The sequence below is a fragment of the Panthera uncia genome, chromosome X (assembly GCF_023721935.1).
Source record: "Panthera uncia isolate 11264 chromosome X, Puncia_PCG_1.0, whole genome shotgun sequence".
In the NCBI taxonomy this organism is placed as follows: domain Eukaryota; kingdom Metazoa; phylum Chordata; class Mammalia; order Carnivora; family Felidae; genus Panthera; species Panthera uncia.
This window is the reverse complement of record NC_064817.1, coordinates 119741338-119760860: the sequence shown is the minus strand read 5'-3', so window position 1 is coordinate 119760860 and position 19523 is coordinate 119741338. Positions and strand designations below refer to the sequence as shown.

Genomic DNA, 19523 nt, shown 5'->3' with positions numbered 1-19523 from the left:
AACTAATGTTACACTGAATATAAACTAACTGGAATTTAAATACATACTTGAGAATGAATAATAAACAAACAAACAAAATTAGAGTAGCCACTTCCTAAGGACATGATATCCAAAAGGAAATGTGTTTATATTTTTGAAATGCCTTTCCTACCTGCATCTTATATAGTTCTATCTAATTCTCTACAGTAAATGGTAGAGAGAAAGAAAATCTGGAGATTTTCTCATTTTTACAGAGTATTGCCTTTACCAGTAACTGCAAATATGACAGAGAAATGAGTAGATACATAGCCCATTTTTAAATAAATTAGAAAAATTAAAATTGAATAGAATTTGAGTGAGTGTAATTCTAAGAATTTCAGAGTAAGTTTCATATAGGGAGTCATCTGAGCAATATATCAAGGTCTGTGTTTATTGTATCTAAATTAAATTTAACTCTGTATTTTAAAGTAGAAAGAGCATTTGAGAAGACCCAAGTAATTACATGTGACATATTTTTTCAATCATTGTCAAATACTTATAGATTGTCTCTTTTGTGCCAGGCTCTATTGTAAGAGTTTGGAAAACATCCATGAATAAAGCAAAGACCCTGTCTTTTTGGAGCTTATATTATAGAAGAGAGAGTGATGGTGGAAGATAAAATAAACAATGGATTAAAAAGTAAAGTATAAATTATGTTGTAAATTGAAAATAACCATGGGAAGACCTAAAATTTTTTCAGAATAAGGGGAACCAGTCATGTCTAAGTGGAAGATAGGTGTTGCCACTGAAATTTAAAGTAGGGATTCAGCATAGGCCTCTTTGAAAAAGTGAGCACAGATTTTAAGAAGGTAAAAGCATTAACAGTGCAGATATTAGAGGAAACTGTGCTCTAGGTAGAGAGAACAACCAGAGATAAGACGCTGAGTCAGAAAAGTATCTGACTTCCTCAAGGAAGATTGAAGTGTTCAGTATAGTATATAGACACAGTAAAGGGGAAAGCACTAGGAAAGTATGAGGTCAAAGAAGAAGACAGATCATCTAGAGTCTTTTAGGACATTAAAGGGCATTGAATTTTACTGAGAGAAAATGAAGAGTGATTGGGATATTTTGAACAAAATGATTATATTATCTGACATGTTTTAATAATTGTGTATACTCTGTTAAAATATAAGTTGGGAAGGATAGAAGAAGGAAATCCAGTTAAAAGTTTATTGCAATAATTCAGATGATAAATAATAATGGCTCATGAATAACTAGAAACCTAGAACTGTAGAAGCAATGAGGATTGAAAGACAAAAATTCTGGAGAAAAGGTAGAACCTCTCATAAATGAATTTGTGACCTGCAGCTTATTCATTCTTTATGGTACCTGTCTATTCTAGCCATTGATTGAAGCTTAGAATTCAAGTTTGGCCCTAGGCATAGGGCTGATGCTAGATGATAGGGAAAAAAAAGCAATTGTTTAATTGGCACACAGAGCTAAAGTGATAAAAATAGAGATCTAGAAGATCTCAAATTCTTGGCCAATGTCCCTGTCAATACAATTGCTGAATTTTGAATATGCATAAATCATAAGGCCAAATAAAAATATGAAAACCTCTGAAATGTAAAGCTGGCTTTCCTATAGTCTCCCAATGCTATAAAAAAGAAAGCATGCTAGGCTATCAGTTTACAACCCCAGAGAAGCTATGTCCTAGTTACAAGGGAACAGCAGGGACATACATCAAGTTTAACCAAAACTATAACCCAACTCAGTCTCTTATAGGATTAAGGTAATATTTATCCTAAACTATCTGCTTAGCAAAGGAAAAAATGAAGCCTCTCTGGTATAAGTCAACATCATCTGAAAACTAAACAATTTTATTATATAGTGTCTGGAATTCAATAAAAAAATCATTAGGCACACCAATAGACAGGACTATATGACCTAAAACCAAGATTTTAAAACAAAACAAAAAATAAAGGGGGAGGGGGAATATAGAATAGGTCAACAGGTGACCTAGATATCAGAGTTTGTAGACAAGGACTTTTAAAAACTATGCTAAAAAACAAAAACTATGGTTAATATGTTCGAGGAAAAGGAGAAAAGATGAATATAAGAGATAGATAAAACAGAATTTCAGCAGAAAATTGGAATCTATAAAGAAGAACAAATTAGAAATTACTTATGGAAAAGTACATATGCAAAATTCAGAATTCAATGGATAGATTTAACAAGCAGAAGACAGGATTGGAGAATTTAAAAATGGATAAACAGAAAATAGCAAAACTGAAGCACAGGGACACAAAAATACAGAAAAGAGTAAGAAATATGGGACACAGTAAAATACATTGTAATGTGTAATTTTGTGGAAGAAAAATGGAGAGAAAGGAGCAAAAGCAATAATTATGTTCAGGCCAAACATTTTTAAAGTTATCAATCTAAACATTCAAGAAGTTGGTAAGCACTAAGGAGGACAAATACAAAGAAAACACTGATTCTAAAATTTATATAGAAATGAAAAAGTGTAAAAAATATCTAGGCAATCTTGAAGAAGAAGAATAAAGCTAGAGAACTTACAATCAAATCAAATCTAATACCAGATATCAAGACTTATTTTAAAATTTTAAAACTACCTGTATATTTTAAAGCTGTAGGTATTATTATTGGAATGATAGACAAATAGACTAATGGGACATGACAGAAGTCCAAAAGCAGAAAGGGAGAAGGAAAGGGAGGCTGATAGGGAGGGAAGGAAGGAAAGAGAGAGAAAGAAATCTTGACTTTTATCTCTCATCATGCACAAAAATAAATTTCAGATGGATTGTAGATATAATGTGAAAAGGTGAAAGGTAAAACAATAATTTTTTTAGAAGGAAATATAAGAGAATATTTTCATGATCTTTGAAGAAGTAGAGATTACTTAAATGGGACACAAAATATCGCTGATCACAAAGGTAAAAGAGGATGAATTAGAATATATTAAAAATTAATACATTCTGTCTATCAAAAGACAATGGTAAAAAGGCCAGTCACAAGGTGGGAGAAAATATGTGTATTGCATATACAATGACAAATGACTCAAATCCATAATTATTTTTTTATTTTTAAACTTGTTTTATTCTTTTTTTTTTTTTAATTTACATCCAAATTAGCGTATAGTGCAACAATGATTTCAGGAGTAGATTCCTTAGTGCCCCTTACCCATTTAGCCCATCCCCCCTCCCACAACCCCTCCAGTAACCCTCAGTTTGTTCTCCACATTTATGAGTCTCTTCTGTTTTGTCCCCTCGTGTTTTTATATTATTTTTGTTTCTCCTCCATTATGTTCATCTGTTTTGTAGTCAGAAACCTCAATAGAAAAAAAAAAGTGTTGAATAGGCACCTTGTAGAACACTTTCCCAATCACACACACATATAAAATGATCCACTATATTAGTCATCAGGGAAATACAAATTAAAATCCAGAGGATACCATTCTACACCCACTAGAATAACTAAAATGAAAAAAAGGTTGTAAATGTTTTATGAATAACATATAGTGTATAAAATTTTTAGGAATTCCAACTTTTCTTCCTTAATCCCAAATGTTGGTGAGGATATGGAACACAACTATACTCTCATGCACTGTTAAGAGGAATGTAAATTTGTACAAAAGTTTTGGGAAATTGGTGGTTTCTACTAGTACTAAACATATACATATCATAGAACCTGGCATTTCTAGTCCTGAGTATATTTTTAAACATAAATCAGTATTTATATCTACCAAAAAGCATACAATGAGTGTTCATAGAGGAGCTATTTTAGTTGCTCCAAACTGAAAACTACTCTAATATCTATCAGAACAGATACAAAATCTATGATATATTCACACAATAAAATACTGTACAATGACAGATATGTTACACTCAACAACATGGACGAGGTTATAGATTTAATTCTGAGCAAAAGCCGGACACATAAATGGATTATAGTGCACGATTCCATTTATATCATATACAATATCAGGCAGAATTAATCTGTGGTATTAGAAGTCCTTAATATATGGGGCGCCTGGGTGGCTCAGTTGGTTGGGCCTCCATCTTCAGCTCAGGTCATGATCTCCCAGTTTTTGTGGGTTCAAGCCCCGCTTGGGCTCTGTGCTAACAGTTCAGAGCTGGAGCCTGCTTTGAATTCTGTGTCTTTTTCTCTGCCCCTCAACTCACACTCTTTCTCCATCTGTCTCTCAAAAAATGAATAAACAGTAAAAAAATTAAGAAGTCCTTAATATTTTATCAAACATTGCTATTGATAATATACCCAAACTTCTAACATATTAAACTATGGGATTCAGGAATAGGAGTTGGAATTCCTAAAAATCTTACACATTAAATGTTATTCATAAAATATTTCCAACCTTCTTTATGTTCCTTAGTCCAATGAATATCCAACTTTCTTTTTAATAAATAAGAAATTGTAAGTTTAGAAGTAGTAGCAAAGACCAGTAGTGTATAAAAGATACTCAAAACCTGGAAAATACCAGCAAATCTTATTATATACTGTTTGAATAACAAGATTTTCTTTATTTCTTAGCAAGGCAAGCAGCACTACACAGAATCAAAAGTCAAAATTACCAGTTTAAGGGTTTACTTTGCTTCTCAAACTTATTCTTGAAATCACACTCACAGAGTTTGTATATTTTATGCTATGCATATAATATAGACTTATTAACATATAATTTGTAAGAAAGACTCACCATTACCAGAATACAGGGCCACAAACATATATATATACAATAAGCAAAATCAACTGATAAGATCAACATATACTCCTGTACTGATATGTGGAAATTTCGCATTTGTGATGAGTACCGGGTGATGTATGGAATTACTGAATCACTATATTGTACACCTGAAACTAATGTAACACTCTGTTAACTATACTGGAATTTAAATAATGGAAAAAAATACAATGGGAAAAATATCTCTAATGAGGAACAATTCTGGAACGGTAGAGTAAGGTCTTCTGAAAATCTCTTCCATAAAACCAATGAGAACATTGTAAAAATTTTTCAAAATAAACTTTCTCCAAACTCTCTCCAAAGGTTCACAGCCAATATGAGGAGTATTATTCAAGAGAAGTACTTATTCTCAGTAAAATCAGGGATTCCTATTGCCATCCATTTCTTCCACATTCTGTAGAAGCCTTGAAGATTTTGAAATAATAGAAGGGTCAATCCATCAGGAAGATATAATGTTTGTAAAGATATATGTATTTAACAACAGAACCCCAAAATACATGAAGCAAAACTGAAAGAATTGAAAGGAGAAATAGATAATAGTAATAGCTAAAGATTTCACTACTCCACTTTCAACAGATCACTAGAGAAAACATCAACATAGAAGTAAAAGACTTGAACAAAATTATAAACTGACTAGATCTAACATTTATACTGTACCAAACAACATCAAAACACACATTGCTCTTAAGAGCACATGGAACATTTATCTGGGGTAGACCATATGTTAGACCATATTAGACCATAAAACAATACTCAATAAGTTTAAAAGTATTAAAACCATACAAAGTGTGTTCAATTGAATGAAATTAGAAATGAAAAACCAGAGAATTTGAGAAATTCACAAACGTGCTGACATATGCACTCCTAAATAGTGTACTCCTTAATAAAGAATGGGTCAAAGAAAACATCACAAGGGAAATTAGAAAATAGTTGAAATAAATGAAAATTATGTACCATATACCAAAATGTATGGAATGCATCAGCTTAAAGCAGTGTTCAGAGGGAAATGTATAACTGTAAAGCATATATTAAAAAGACAGAAGAAAGTAATAATCTGTCTTTCTACTTTAAGAAACTAGAAAAAAGAAGAACAAACTAAACCCAAAACAAGTAGAAGGAAGAAAATAATAAATCTAGGAGGGCAATTAAATGAAATAGATAATAGAAAAAACATTTTAGAGAATCAAAGAATCTAAAAGTTGGTTCTTTGAGAAGATCAACAAAACTGGTAAACCTTTAGCTAGACTGACCAAGCCAAAAAAAGAAGAATTAAATTACTGAAATTTTAAAGAAAGGAAATTATTACTGACCTTACAGAAATAAACAGGATCATACAGGAATACTATGAGCAACTGTATGCCAACAAATTAGACAGCTGAGATGAAATGGAGAAATTACTAGAAATATACAAATTATTGAAACTGACTAAAGAAGAAATATAAATTGTTTTTGAACTCATACAAAGACATTACATTAGTAATATAACTCCCCCCCCCACAAAACAAAACACAAAACAAACAAACAAAAAACAGGGCTAAATGGCCTCACCATTGAAATATACCAAATATTTAAAGAAAAATTATTACTAAGTCTTCACAAAGTTTTGCAAAATATAGAAGAAGAGGTAACATTTTTTACTTCTTAAATCAGGTCATTATTACTCTGATTTAAAAAAAAACACAAGAAAAGGAAAATATTTATTATGAGTATAAATAATAAAATCTTCAACAAAATACTAGCAAACTGAATGAAGCAACTTATAAATGGATTATACACTATGTTTAAGTGCGATTCATCCTAAGAATATAAAGTTGACTTAATATCCAAAATTCAATGTAATACACCATATTAGAATAGAGGACAAAAACCACATGATCACCACAATAGATGCAGAAACACATATACCCCATGCTAGAAATCTAAAATTTGTCCAGTAAGTAGTAGCTATAACTTGTCCTACCATTTCAGATAATTTGAAGTCCTGAGAATTTAAGTATTTGTTTTAGTTATAAACCTATACAATGTTTCCATTTGGTCTCATATATACCAACCTTAGGCTATAGTTGTTATGTTCATCAGAATCCTTGTATTTTTACTCAATATGCCCAAACTGACTGATTAATTTTTCTCTAAAACCTTTTGTGTTCCCTTTCTTGGTTTATTTAGATTCTGTATTCTGATTGTTACATACTTCTTCAACTTCATCTTATATTGCTCTCTCCTTTACATTGGCCTTCTGCTAGTTCATAGAACAGTGCAGATCTTTCCTACTTAGAAGCCTTTGTACTTGTTTTCTTGGCCTAAAATATTCCCCATCAAGCTCTGGCTCTTTCTCATTTTTTAGGTTTCAGGTTAAAAACCACTCCCCCAAAGAGGTCTTCTCTGATCACTGTATCTAATGAAAACCCTCCCCAGTTCTGTGCCTTATATGTCTAATATAATATCTTAATATTTGTTGACTGACCTAATCAGTCAAGCATGCAATCAGTCTCTGACAAGATAAGTGCAAAGGGAATGCTTTCTCTTGGTGCCATTGTGGCAGGATTGTTTTATATTTCCCATTTTCCTGGAGCCTAACACATACCAAGGCTCAAATAACAGAAAGAGAGAATGAAATGTTTGTGTCATCATAGCCTATACAATATGTTGAGGGGGGCCATTCTGGGGGTGTAATAATTCCAATATTGTGGTAGATATCCTTTCTGCAGCATTCACCTCCAACACACACACTCTACCCCTGCTCCTCCATGAAAATAGAATTATTGGAACTGAGAAATAAGGATAGAAAAGAAAGGTATGGGAGAGAAGCTGAGAGGTTAAAGCAGCCCAAGGGGCATGGAGGAAGGAGAGAAGAAAGAGAAGACCTAAAGGGGAAGAGTTCTGTTCCTCACTAGGTGAATGAATTTCGTCATTACCTACAACTTGCAAAAGCTACAATCTTAGAGTCATGTAGAATCCTTCCTTAAATGTCCTCCTTTCCTTTCTTAACCTTCATGAAAATCTATCAGTTATAATCTGTTCTACCTCTGAAATCTCCTTTATCTCACTCAATTAAACTTAATTACCATCTGTTATGCCCTAAGGATCACTTACACCAAAATTTGTGAAGGCCTTTACCTGATGTTTTAGCTTTAGTTTCATTATTTCCACCTAGTTATCCATACTGCAGCAAGGGCATTCTTTCATAAGCATACATTTTGCTATGTCATTCTCTACTTGAGGCACATCCACAACTAAAACCCTCATTTCTTAGTGTGGGCAATTAGGGCAAATATTACCTCAGCTTCTCTCTAGCGTCTAAATCGAGGGGTACCATTAATTCCCTTAACACTGATGTTCCTGTATGCTTTTTGCCTTTGCTGTGTTGTTCTTTTGATATGAATGCCATTTCACCCTTTAAAGGTGGTCTCATTAAAGGTGGTCTCTAAGCATTATCTACTTTATGAATCCATCCCTAATAGTCCACTCTGAGCAGAAGCAATGGTGCCATCCCCACACCCAACCCCACCACCACTACCATGGGTTCCTTTAACTTTTGTTTACCATTACAGGGTTAGGCTGTGAATAATCAAGTAGTTATCAATTTATTTTTTGAATTTATTTCTCATTCTTTCATCTCTTCCTTTATTAGTTCAGGCCTTTCCTGTTTTGACCTCCATCATAGAAGATAATTTTTCCCTATAAATCCCTCTGTTCCTGTATATTATTGTCAAAGAAATGAAACTATTACATTTTGCTTAAAACAAGTTGACATTCTGGGCCCGGTGACATTTCTAAGGTATGGATAGCAGCATGTTTTATTGTCACATCTGTACTAGAACTGCTAGGATTTTTAGGGCTAGTATTCAGGATTGTCCGCTCAAAGTACTCAGCTGAAGTTAAGAGATCCATCAAGAAATTCCTTTTCTTTCTTAGGGGTGGAAAATATCTCTATCCCCTACTCTTTCCCTGAACACACCTGGTCTAGTCTTTACATTGTCAAACTCTTGAGTATATTGGGCAGAACACTGATTGCACTGTCCTATAAACAAAGAGTTACAACCACCTGAACAGCAAAGATAAGAATAAATATACAGGTGATTCTCTGCTTAGGAGTAGTGGAACCCCAAGCATATATACTAAAGATGGAAGGCACTGGGGAAAATGAAAGGATAGGGCCTTGTGATAGTCTTCACTTAATAGTCTTATAAATTTTAAATAAGAAAATGAGAAGAATCCTAAGGAGAGGATTTCCCTTTCTTCTTGGTGATAATAGTTTAAAGATCTATAATTCAAGTTGGGAACCCTAGATACCCATAGGCATCAGAAGATGCTTTGTTTCCAAGACTGAATCACAAAAGACCATAGCCATTTATAGGAGATCTCTAGACCAGAGGTTGCAAATTGGTAGCTTGAAAATTTAATTTGTTTGATCCATATAGTGTTTGTAACTTTTTAAAAAATTAATGTTTATTTATTTTTGAGAGAGAGAGAGAGACAGATTGTGAGCGGAGGAGGGGCAGAGAGAGAGGGAGACACAGAACCTAAAGCAGGCCCCAGGCTCTGAGCTGTCAGCATAGAGCCTGACATGGGGCATGAACTCAAGGACCGTGAGATCATGACCTGAGCCAAAGTCGGATGCTTAAGCAACTGAGCCACACAGGTGCCCCATAACTTTTAAAGTTATTTGCAATGATTTGAAATTTGGGAGATGTCACATAAATCCCCAGATTTTTTTATTATTTTATGAAGTCAGAAGATTGGTCTCAAACTCTCACATGGCCACAATCGGCTGAGTAGTGGTTGTTCTTGTTAATGGGCATATGCTTGCCATTCCTCCAAATCTCTATCACTTTTTACTCTCTTCCTGAAAAAGGGTCCAATGTTAGTTGCCATTAATCAACTCACTTGCATTTTTACATATAGTAGAATTGAGAGCTGCTAGTAGAATTAAAAGGAATGTGACATAGTTCTTATACCTGTAGCTGTCAAAACATAAGGAAAAAAGACTGAGAGGACTGGTTTCAAAACATATAGGGGAGTTTGCATTTCCTTATAGAAATGAAGAATATTTTGGGGTGCCTGGGTGGGTCAGTCAGTTAAGTGTCCAACTTTTGATTTCAGCTCAGGTCATGATCTCATAGTGGTGAGACTGAACCCCGCATCAGGCTCCATGTTGACCATGGAGATGGAGCCTGCTTAAGTCTCCCTCCCTCCCTCTCTCTCCTTTTGTCCCTCCCCCACTTGCTCTCTCACTCTCAAAAAGTAAAAAAAAAAACTAGAAATGAATGTTTCTACATCTTTACTATGCATACAAAGTATGCCTTTGTTGAAGAAATACGACTTCAGGTATTAACATCATGCAATTTGGTATAGAGAATTATAACTGATATATAAAAAAGATGTACAATAGAAATCTTAATTAACCTTAAAACATAGACTGAAAATTCAACAGGTTTTGTGTTTGAATGCCTACACTAAGTGTTGCTGCTGGGAAATGCAATTAATACAGTGAGCAACAAACATTCCCAAGTACCAAAATATTTTATAGATGCCAAATTTATAAGAATGTCTATTGCAGAAGAATTATATGTTGAACTAGAAGTATTTTTTCGGTGTTGAATAAATGACTGAGGCCATATACAGAGTATATTATGTGGAAAGTTGGATTTCTTGTGGCATTTTCTTTTGTAGCTTATGAGAGAACAGATATAAAAAATACTGTAGAGTAATGTGTATTTTTTCATGATTACATTGAGAATTTTGATGTGAATGAAGAAATTTTTGGCTTTTGCCCATTACAAGCAAATCAGAAAATGCTTTACTTGGGTATTTTGAAAAAATTCCTAAGTATAATATAAGCAGACCACAATTAGTACATTTGAGTGTTAATGTCAGATTTATGAAATGTATATCCAATGCTGCAAAGTTTTATAGAGACAAATTTATGTTTGTTCATTGGTAGATTCACTAGGAATTATTTGCTTTGTGGTAAAAAGGCTTAAATAGAGCATATTATAGAGACAGCAGCTGCTACCAGGAGCTGGAGACCTCGAACTGACTTGAACAACAGCTCAAAAGTTGGGCAAAATGGATGAACAGTATGTTTCAGTTTCTCTTTATGAGCCTAGGTGCCTAAGTTAGGGCAAGGTGCTTGCCCCCAAAATTAAACCCACTGTACAAAGAGTAAATCTGTATCTGGAAAGAGAGCAATTCTTTTCCTTTAAGATACTGACTTTAGGGGCGCCTGGGTGGCTCAGTCGGTTAAGCAGCCGACTTCGGCTCAGGTCATGATCTCGCGGTCCGTGAGTTCAAGCCCCGCGTCGGGCTCTGTGCTGACAGCTCAGAGCCTGGAGCCTGTTTCGGATTCTGTGTCTCCCTCTCTCTGACCCTCCCCCGTTCATGCTCTGTCTCTCTCTGTCTCAAAAATAAACAAAAACGTTAAAAAAAAAATTAAAAAAAAAAAAAAAAAAAAAAGATACTGACTTTAAATAACCTCACTCCTTAGTCTCTCACCATTTCTCTTGCCCACACCTCTGTTAAAACTAATCCATACTAAATTCCATACTCAATGTGGGAATTCCAAATACAAAGTCTGACATTAACATCTTGGTGCAGAAGGAAAGGAAGCAGGTTTCTGTTTTGAAATCAAAATGGTAATAGTTTTTAAAAGAAAATTGCAGTAGGGTACCTGGGTGGCTCAGTCAGTTATACATCTGACTTCAGCTCAGGTCATGATCTGGCGGTTCATGGGTTTAAGCCCCACATCAGGCTCTGTGCTGACAGCTCAGAGCCTGGAGCCTGTTTTAGATTCTGTTTCTCCCTCTCTCTCTGCCCCTCCCCTGCTCATGCTCTCTCTCTCTCTCACTCTCTCTCTCAAAAATAAACATTAAAAAATAATAAAAAATAAAATTGGAATAATTAATTATGGCTATTTTTAATTTGGAATTTTCATGTTTTTAATTTAAAATATTCCTACTATGATTTTTTGCCTTATCTCATATGCTCACCCCACAATCATTTTAAAAAGCTTTATTATATTTCTGACAGGCTTTTTAAAAAATAAAATTTATTGTCAAATTGGCTTACATACAACACCCATTGTTCATCCCAACAAGTGCCTTCCTCAATGCTCATCGCCCAAATAGCCTGGTTTACTTATGTAAGATACCCCTGTAGCTCCTGCAGTCATTTGAATTTATGACATCTACATTAGATAATATTTTAGCTACTCCTCCCCTTGCCTCTACTGTTGACCCTCCAAGAGAAGGAAAAGTTTAACAATTTATTGTCAGTCCAGAAGATGGTGAGTTATTGAAAGAACAGACCACTTTGGGTTCACTTCTGTGTACCCAGCATAAACTATAGTAGTCATTCAATGAGTGTTTACTAGATGGATGTATAAATCTCATGCAAGTTTAGTATTAAAGATAATTATTTTCCTTTCCCTTCGACCTCTTCTTGACCCTTTTCTGCCTTAGATGCCTATACAACAGCTGAAGTGGTTTATTCGTGGACTCTTGGGAAGAACAAATCTGTGGAAGTAGCACAGGATGGCTCCCGCCTGAATCAGTACGACCTGCTGGGCCATGTTGTTGGGACAGAGATAATCCGGTCTAGTACAGGTATTTATTTATTTTATTTAATAAGCATTTTTGTAACATGTATCACATATCAGTTGCTATTGTAAGTCCTTGTAATAACATGCAATCCTCAAAACAGTCTTGTGATGTAGGTACTATTATCATAAGGAAACTGAGGCATAGAAATATTCAGTAATTTGTCCCATGTCACATTATGTAATAGAGCCAAGATCTGAACTCAGATAGATTGGATCCTAAAACAATGCTTTTAATTGTGATGCCCTCCTGTCTCTTGGTGAGTGGGTTAGAAAGTCAAAGCATTAGGGCTGGACTGTGGTAGAAGAGAAGGCAAAGGGAAGCCATGATGGTGGGAAAACTGAACTTTGATCCTAAAGGCTTCATGAAGACAATTGCTCAACTCTTCCAATGCTGAGGTGACAAATTAATAACCCAGGAGAAACCAGGTACACAGCCAAGAAGTCTAAGGATGATCCATGGAATTATTTTTTTAAGTGAGTCGCCCATCTCCAAAACAAGTCTGTCTGGCAAACCTTGTCAGGTCCTCTTAATAGCTAAATCCTTGGATATTAATAAATGGCACCTAGAGACTTGTTTTGTAGCCTTGAATCCTATTTGGAAACTGACAAGTTCCTGGGGCCTAAGGAAGAAGACACCCTGAATCTAAGCTAAGCTTAGGGTATTTGGCATAATGAAGTATAGTTGGGGGACTTTTGTTTTGTTTTATAACTTTGCTTTCAAAGAATTACATTACCATTCAATAATTCTCTCTTGTAACTGGAGACAATGCATATCAGCCTATCATCATAGGCATGCATTTTTTAAAAGTAAGTGTTTCCAATACTATATCATGAATATGACTATAATACTGTATGACATAAAAATTTTATAATGACTCATTCATCAGTGTATAGGCTGAGCCACCACAAAGTAATTGTATTGATTATACTAGGCTACCATAAAGCAATCATAGTGCTGCTTCTTTGTTATCAATGCCTGAATTGTTATACTTGTAAACAAATATTAATTTTTTTACATATTTTCATTTTTGATGTCTAGTGTCAGTAATATGTATAACATTTGCAATGTTTTGTATTATATAAGACAATATTGATGTAGGTACTAACAGATGATTTGTCTTATAAACAGTTGAGGTAAACTTAGAGTATCAATAAATACAGTACAGTAATGTAAATGTATTTTCTCTTCCATATGATTTTCTTAATAACGTTTTCTTTTCCCTAGCTTTGTTGTAAGAATACAGTATATGATACTTATAATATACAAAATGTATGTTAATCCACTGTTATTGGTAAGGCTTCCAGTCAACAGTAGGCTATTAGTAGTTAAGTTTTGGGGGAGTCAGAAGTTATAGGCAGATTTTCCATTGTGTAGGGGTTTGGTGTCCCTAAATCCAGTGTTATTTAAGTCTCAATTGCAATTTTCTTTCATTCTGAGTCTTTATCTGGTTTTGGCGTCAGGGCAAAGCTAGCCCTCTAAAATGAGTTTGGAAGCACTTTCTCCTTTTCAATTTTTTGGAAGAGTTTAAGGATGACTGACATTCATTCTTCTTTAAATGTTTGGTTACCCATGAAGCCATTTTGTCCTGGGATTTTCTTTGTTGGAAGGTGCTTAATTACTGATTATGTCTCCTTGCACCACATTGATCTGTTTAGATTTTCTATTTATGATTCAGTGGTCCATACTCCACTTTTCAGCAGCGCCCCAGGGGGCCTCTGTTGCATGGAGAACTAGCTACTTGCAGCAGTTGGGTACCCTGCTGTTTTGAAACACAGGTTAACCCTGGCATACTCTACTGCTTGGGGTGGGGATCCCTAGGTATTACAGTGGGCCTGTTTCAACTCATGGAGATCACCATTGTGGTGAGTGGAGTGCCATGACTCCCCTTCCCATTCAGCAGTGTAGTCAGTGGGTTTTGACCTGTGGAGGTCTCTATTTTGGTAGTGGGGGTCACCATGACACCCAGGCAAGAGAGCCAGAGCATTTTGGACCTGTGTAGGTCGCTATTTTGGTGGGTGGGGACACCAGGACACCAAGGAGTGTGATCCTTTTGTCTAGACTACCACCATTGGGTAAGGCCTCTGCTGGAGTTGTGCTGTTAGTCCAAACTCTCCTGTTGGGTGGTGCCTCTGTACTCATCTGTTTCCCAGAGCTGCAGACTACTTTCAGAGGTTGTGTTCCTTGCACAGGTGGGTACAGACTGCTGGCTGGACTCTGATGTGTGAGGTTGTTAGCAGAGACCTGGTATCATGGCCAAGATCCATGCATAGGTGGCTATATGTTTCTCCACCATCCCCCTTTTTTGTTCCTAGTTGACCTCAAATGGTCTAGCTTCACTGATTCTTCCAGTATTTCCCATGAGGCAAGGCAGAAGTAGGCTTCCAGGGGAGTGCTCTGGAATACTGGGGAAGCTGGATATCCACCTTAGTCTCTCCTTTTCCATTAGAGAAACCATAGACACAGAGGAACCCTCTAGGTGATACATTGGGCTGGCCTGAGGGAGGAAAGAAGTTGGCAAAGTGAAGGCACTTCTCTTACCTTTCTAATGTGGCTTTTCTTGGATTTTGTGCTCCAGGAGGATGCTTCTGTTTTATTCCCTGGATCTGAGATTTTCACAAAAGTATTGTCCATAAATAGTTGCTAATCCATATATTTGTGATGGGATACTGGAGCCAGGGATGCTGTATTCCACCATCTTTTTCATCTTCGGCATGCTCTTTGCTACTTTGGAAATAAAACAGGAAGACAGAAATTGAAAGAAAGGCTAGAAAAATAAGATTGAAGAAAATAAATTCAGTTATTTAAAACAGATGGCTAATTTGATAAGTTTTTGTAAAATCTACTCGCTTTAAGAGATCTACAAAATACAACTAATTTATGAACAGTATTTATTACATATTTTATACACTAAATATTCCACATGATCAGATACAGGATTAATAGACAGGAGTTTGGAGGTGTGAGACTAAGATGGAGAAGGGGAAAATTGCCCTAGCTAATCAAAGTCCAAATCTCATTAAAAATAAGTATTCAAAGCATTTTCAGTGGAGAGAGAGAGACTGAAGGGAAGAAGAGGGAGAGAAAGGAATAGAAATGAAAACAGACAGCAGAGGGGGATAAGATGAGAGCAGGAGAGTGTGAAGAACAAAGGCAGAAATAAAAGGACTGAAAGAGGAAAGAGAAAAAAAGAAACTCAAAAATCATAATGAATAACACATTCTATAATTTCGTATGAGAATTCATTGCTAAGTTAACAATAAGCCAAACTGAATCAAAACCACACTCAGATCCCACCTTATGCCAGTCAGAGTGGCTAAAATGAACAAGTCAGGAGACTATAGGTGCTGGAGAGAATATGGAGAAATGGGAACCCTCTTGCACTGTTGGTGGGAATGCAAACTGGTGCAGCCACTCTGGAAAACAGTGTGGAGGTTCCTCAAAAAATTAAAAATAGATCTACCCTACAACCCAGCAATAGCACTGCTAGGAATTTACCTAAGGGATACAGGAGTGCTGATGCCTAGGGGCACTTGCACCCCAATAGTTATAGCAGCACTTTCAACAATAGCCAAATTACGGAAAGAGCCTAAGTGTCCATCAACTGATGAATGGATAAGGAAATTGTGGTTTCTATACACAATGGAATACTACGTGGCAATGAGAAAGAACGAAATATGGCCTTTTGTAGCAATGTGGATGGAACTGGAGAGTGTGATGCTAAGTGGAATAAGCCATACAGAGAAAGACAGGTACCATATGTTTTCACTCTTATGTGGATCCTGAGAAACTTAACAGAAGACCATGGGTGAAGGGAAGGAAAAAAAAAAGTTAGAGAGGGAGGGAGCCAAAACATAAGAGACTCTTAAAAACTGAGAACAAACTGAGGGCTGATGGGGGGGTAGATGGGAGGGGAGGGTGGGTAATGGGTATTGAGGAGGACACCTGTTGGGATGAACACTGGGTATTGTATGGAAACCAATTTGACAAAAATTTCATATTAAAAAAAGTAATAATAATAATAAGCCAATTTGTATTTTCCATGTTCACATAAACAAGTTGAAATGTGAATACACACACAATATGGATTGTGCATTGAGCTTTGTATGACCAGATGCTGCTTTCTACACTTAGGTACAAGGGAGTGGGTGGGGTAGGAAAGTGGGAAATTGCCTCATGGGAGAACTGCCAAAACCAAATGTCGGCAAAGGGAGAGATGAAAAGTAAGAAGCTCTAATAAAGTAAAATAGTAGAGGAATAAGATTGCATGGGTCTATTTGGGGACTATTTTGGGGGAAATTCACTTTTTTTAACTCTTTGAGAGATGGCAAGCGCCTGGAGTCTTAAGCAAAAGAGAGATAAAATTTGATTTATGTTTCAATAGGATCCTTTTGCTGTGCTATGAATACATTGAAGGGGACAAGACCAATTATAAAGCTATTACAGTATCTAAGTACAAGATGATGGTAGCTTACACTAGAGAGGTAGTAGTAGAGGTAGTGAGAAGTGGTTAAATTATGAATATTTTGAAGAAAGAACTCTCAGGGTTTGCTGATTGGTTGGGTATCTGTGTGTGCACACACAGATGCATACATGAAAGAAGGAAGGAGAGAGAGAAATCAGTGATGGTTGCTAGCAATTTTGGGGGTTCCCTGGCTACTGGATGTATGTCTCCAGTCTCCGTCTCTGTCATCACATGTCATCATACATCTCCCTGTGTGTGTCTGTCTTCTTTTTATATAAACATCGGTCATAGTGTATTAGGGACCATCCTACTCCAGTATGACCTCATTTTAACTAATTATACTTGCAACAACCCTATTTCTAAAGGTTACATTCTGTTTCTTTATATCTTCTTCAATTACCTTCATAAGCTTTCTATAGTTTTAAGCATACAGATCTTTTACATCTTTGGTTAGATTTATTCCTAGGTATTTTATGCTTCTTGGTGCAGTTGTGAATGGGATCAGTTTCTTTATTTGTCTTTCTGTTGCTTCATTATTACTGTATAAGAATGCAACTGATTTCTGTACATTGATTTTGTATCCTGCAACTTTGCTGAATTCATGTATCAGTTCTAGCAGACTTTTGGTGGAGTCTATCGGATTTTCCATGTATAGTATCATGTCATCTGCAAAAAGTGAAAGCTTGACTTCATCTTTGCCAATTTTGATGCCTTTGATTTCCTTTTGTTGTCTGATTGCTGATGCTAGCACTTCTAACCCTATGTTAAACAACAGCGGTGAGAGTGGGCATCCCTGTCGTGTTCCTGATCTCAGGGGAAAGACATTCCCTGCTCATGGATTGGAAGAATAAATATTGTCAAAATGTCAATACTACCCAAAGCTATCTACACATTCAATGCAATCCCAATCAAAATTGCACTAGCATTCTTCTCGAAACTAGAACAAGCCATCCTAAAATTCATATGGAACCACAAAATGCCCCAAATAACCAAAGTAATTCTGAAGAATAAGACCAAAGCAGGAGGCATCACAATCCCAGACTTTAGCCTCTACTACAAAGCTGTCATCATCAAGACAGCATGGTATTGGCACAAAAACAGACACATAGACCAATGGAATAGAATAGAAACCCCAGAACTAGACCCACAAACGTATGGCCAACTTATCTTTGACAAAGCAGGAAAGAACATCCAATGGAAAAAAGACAGTCTCTTTAACAAATGGTGCTGGGAGAAGTGGACAGCAACATGCAGAAGGTTGAAACTAGACCACTTTCTCACACCATTCACAAAAATAAACTCAAAATGAATAAAGGACCTGAATGTGAGACAGGAAACCATCAAAACCCTAGAGGAGAAAGCAGGAAAAGACCTCTCTGACCTCAGCCGTAGCAATCTCTTACTCGACACATCCCCAAAGGCAAGAGAATTAAAAGCAAAAATGAATTACTGGGACCTCATGAAGATAAAAAGCTTCTGCACAGCAAAGGAAACAACCAACAAAACTAAAAGGCAACCAACGGAATGGGAAAAGATATTTGCAAATGACATATCAGAAAAAGGACTAGTATCCAAAATCTATAAAGAGCTCACCAAACTCCACACCCGAAAAACAAATAACCCAGTGAAGAAATGGGCAGAAAACATGAATAGACACTTCTCTAAAGAAGACATCCAGATGGCCAACAGGCACATGAAAAGATGTTCAACGTCGCTCCTCATCAGGGAAATACAAATCAAAACCACATTCAGATATCACCTCACGCCAGTCAGAGTGGCCAAAATGAACAAATCAGGAGACTATAGATGCTGGAGAGGATGTGGAGAAACGGGAACCCTCTTGCACTGTTGGTGGGAATGCAAATTGGTGCAGCTGCTTTGGAAAACAGTGTGGAGGTTCCTCAAAAAATTAAAAATAGACCTACCCTATGACCCAGCAATAGCACTGCTAGGAATTTACCCAAGGGATACAGGAGTACTGATGCATAGGGGCACTTGTACCCCAATGTTTATAGCAGCACTCTCAACAATAGCCAAATTATGGAAAGAGCCTAAATGTCCATCAACTGATGAATGGATAAAGAAATTGTGGTTTATATACACAATGGAGTACTATGTGGCAATGAGAAAGAATGAAATATGGCCCTTTCTAGCAACGTGGATGGAACTGGAGAGTGTGATGCTAAGTGAAATAAGCCATACAGAGAAAGAGAGATACCATATGTTTTCACTCTTATGTGGATCCTGAGAAACTTAACAGAAACCCATGGGCGAGGGGAAGGGGGGAAAAAAAAGAGGTTAGAGTGGGAGAGAGCCAAAGCATAAGAGACTCTTAAAAACTGAGAACAAACTGAGGGTTGATGGGGGGTGGGAGGGAGGGGAGGGTGGGTGATGGGTATTGAGGAGGGCACCTTTTGGGATAAGCACTGGGTGTTGTATGTTGTATGGAAACCAATTTGACAATAAATTTCATATATTGAAAAATTTTTAAAAAATGAAAAAAAATAAAGGTTACATTCTGAAGTACTCAGGGTTAGTACTTCACCATATCTTTCTGGGGTACACAATTCAACCCATAACAAGTAGGAAGCCTAGGAAGAAGATATTATTTAAAGACAGGCTGGATGAGAATGCCAAGGAAGTGAGTGAGGCAGAAAATAGGATAAGTATTGAGTCCTGACATCCTCAAGTGTTTAGAAAGTTGAAGGAACCAGCAAAATGG

At 36.2% G+C, this 19523-nt stretch overlaps 1 protein-coding gene across 1 annotated transcript in view; it reads left to right on the top strand.

Moving 5' to 3' along the window:
* GABRA3 (gamma-aminobutyric acid type A receptor subunit alpha3) overlaps window positions 1-19523 on the top strand; it is a 197558-nt gene that overhangs the window by 151453 nt on the left and 26582 nt on the right. Inside the window, exon 6 of the mRNA XM_049643308.1 lies at window positions 12199-12342. Within this exon, the coding sequence (XP_049499265.1) occupies window positions 12199-12342 (144 nt within the window). The remainder of the gene's footprint in view (window positions 1-12198; window positions 12343-19523) is intronic.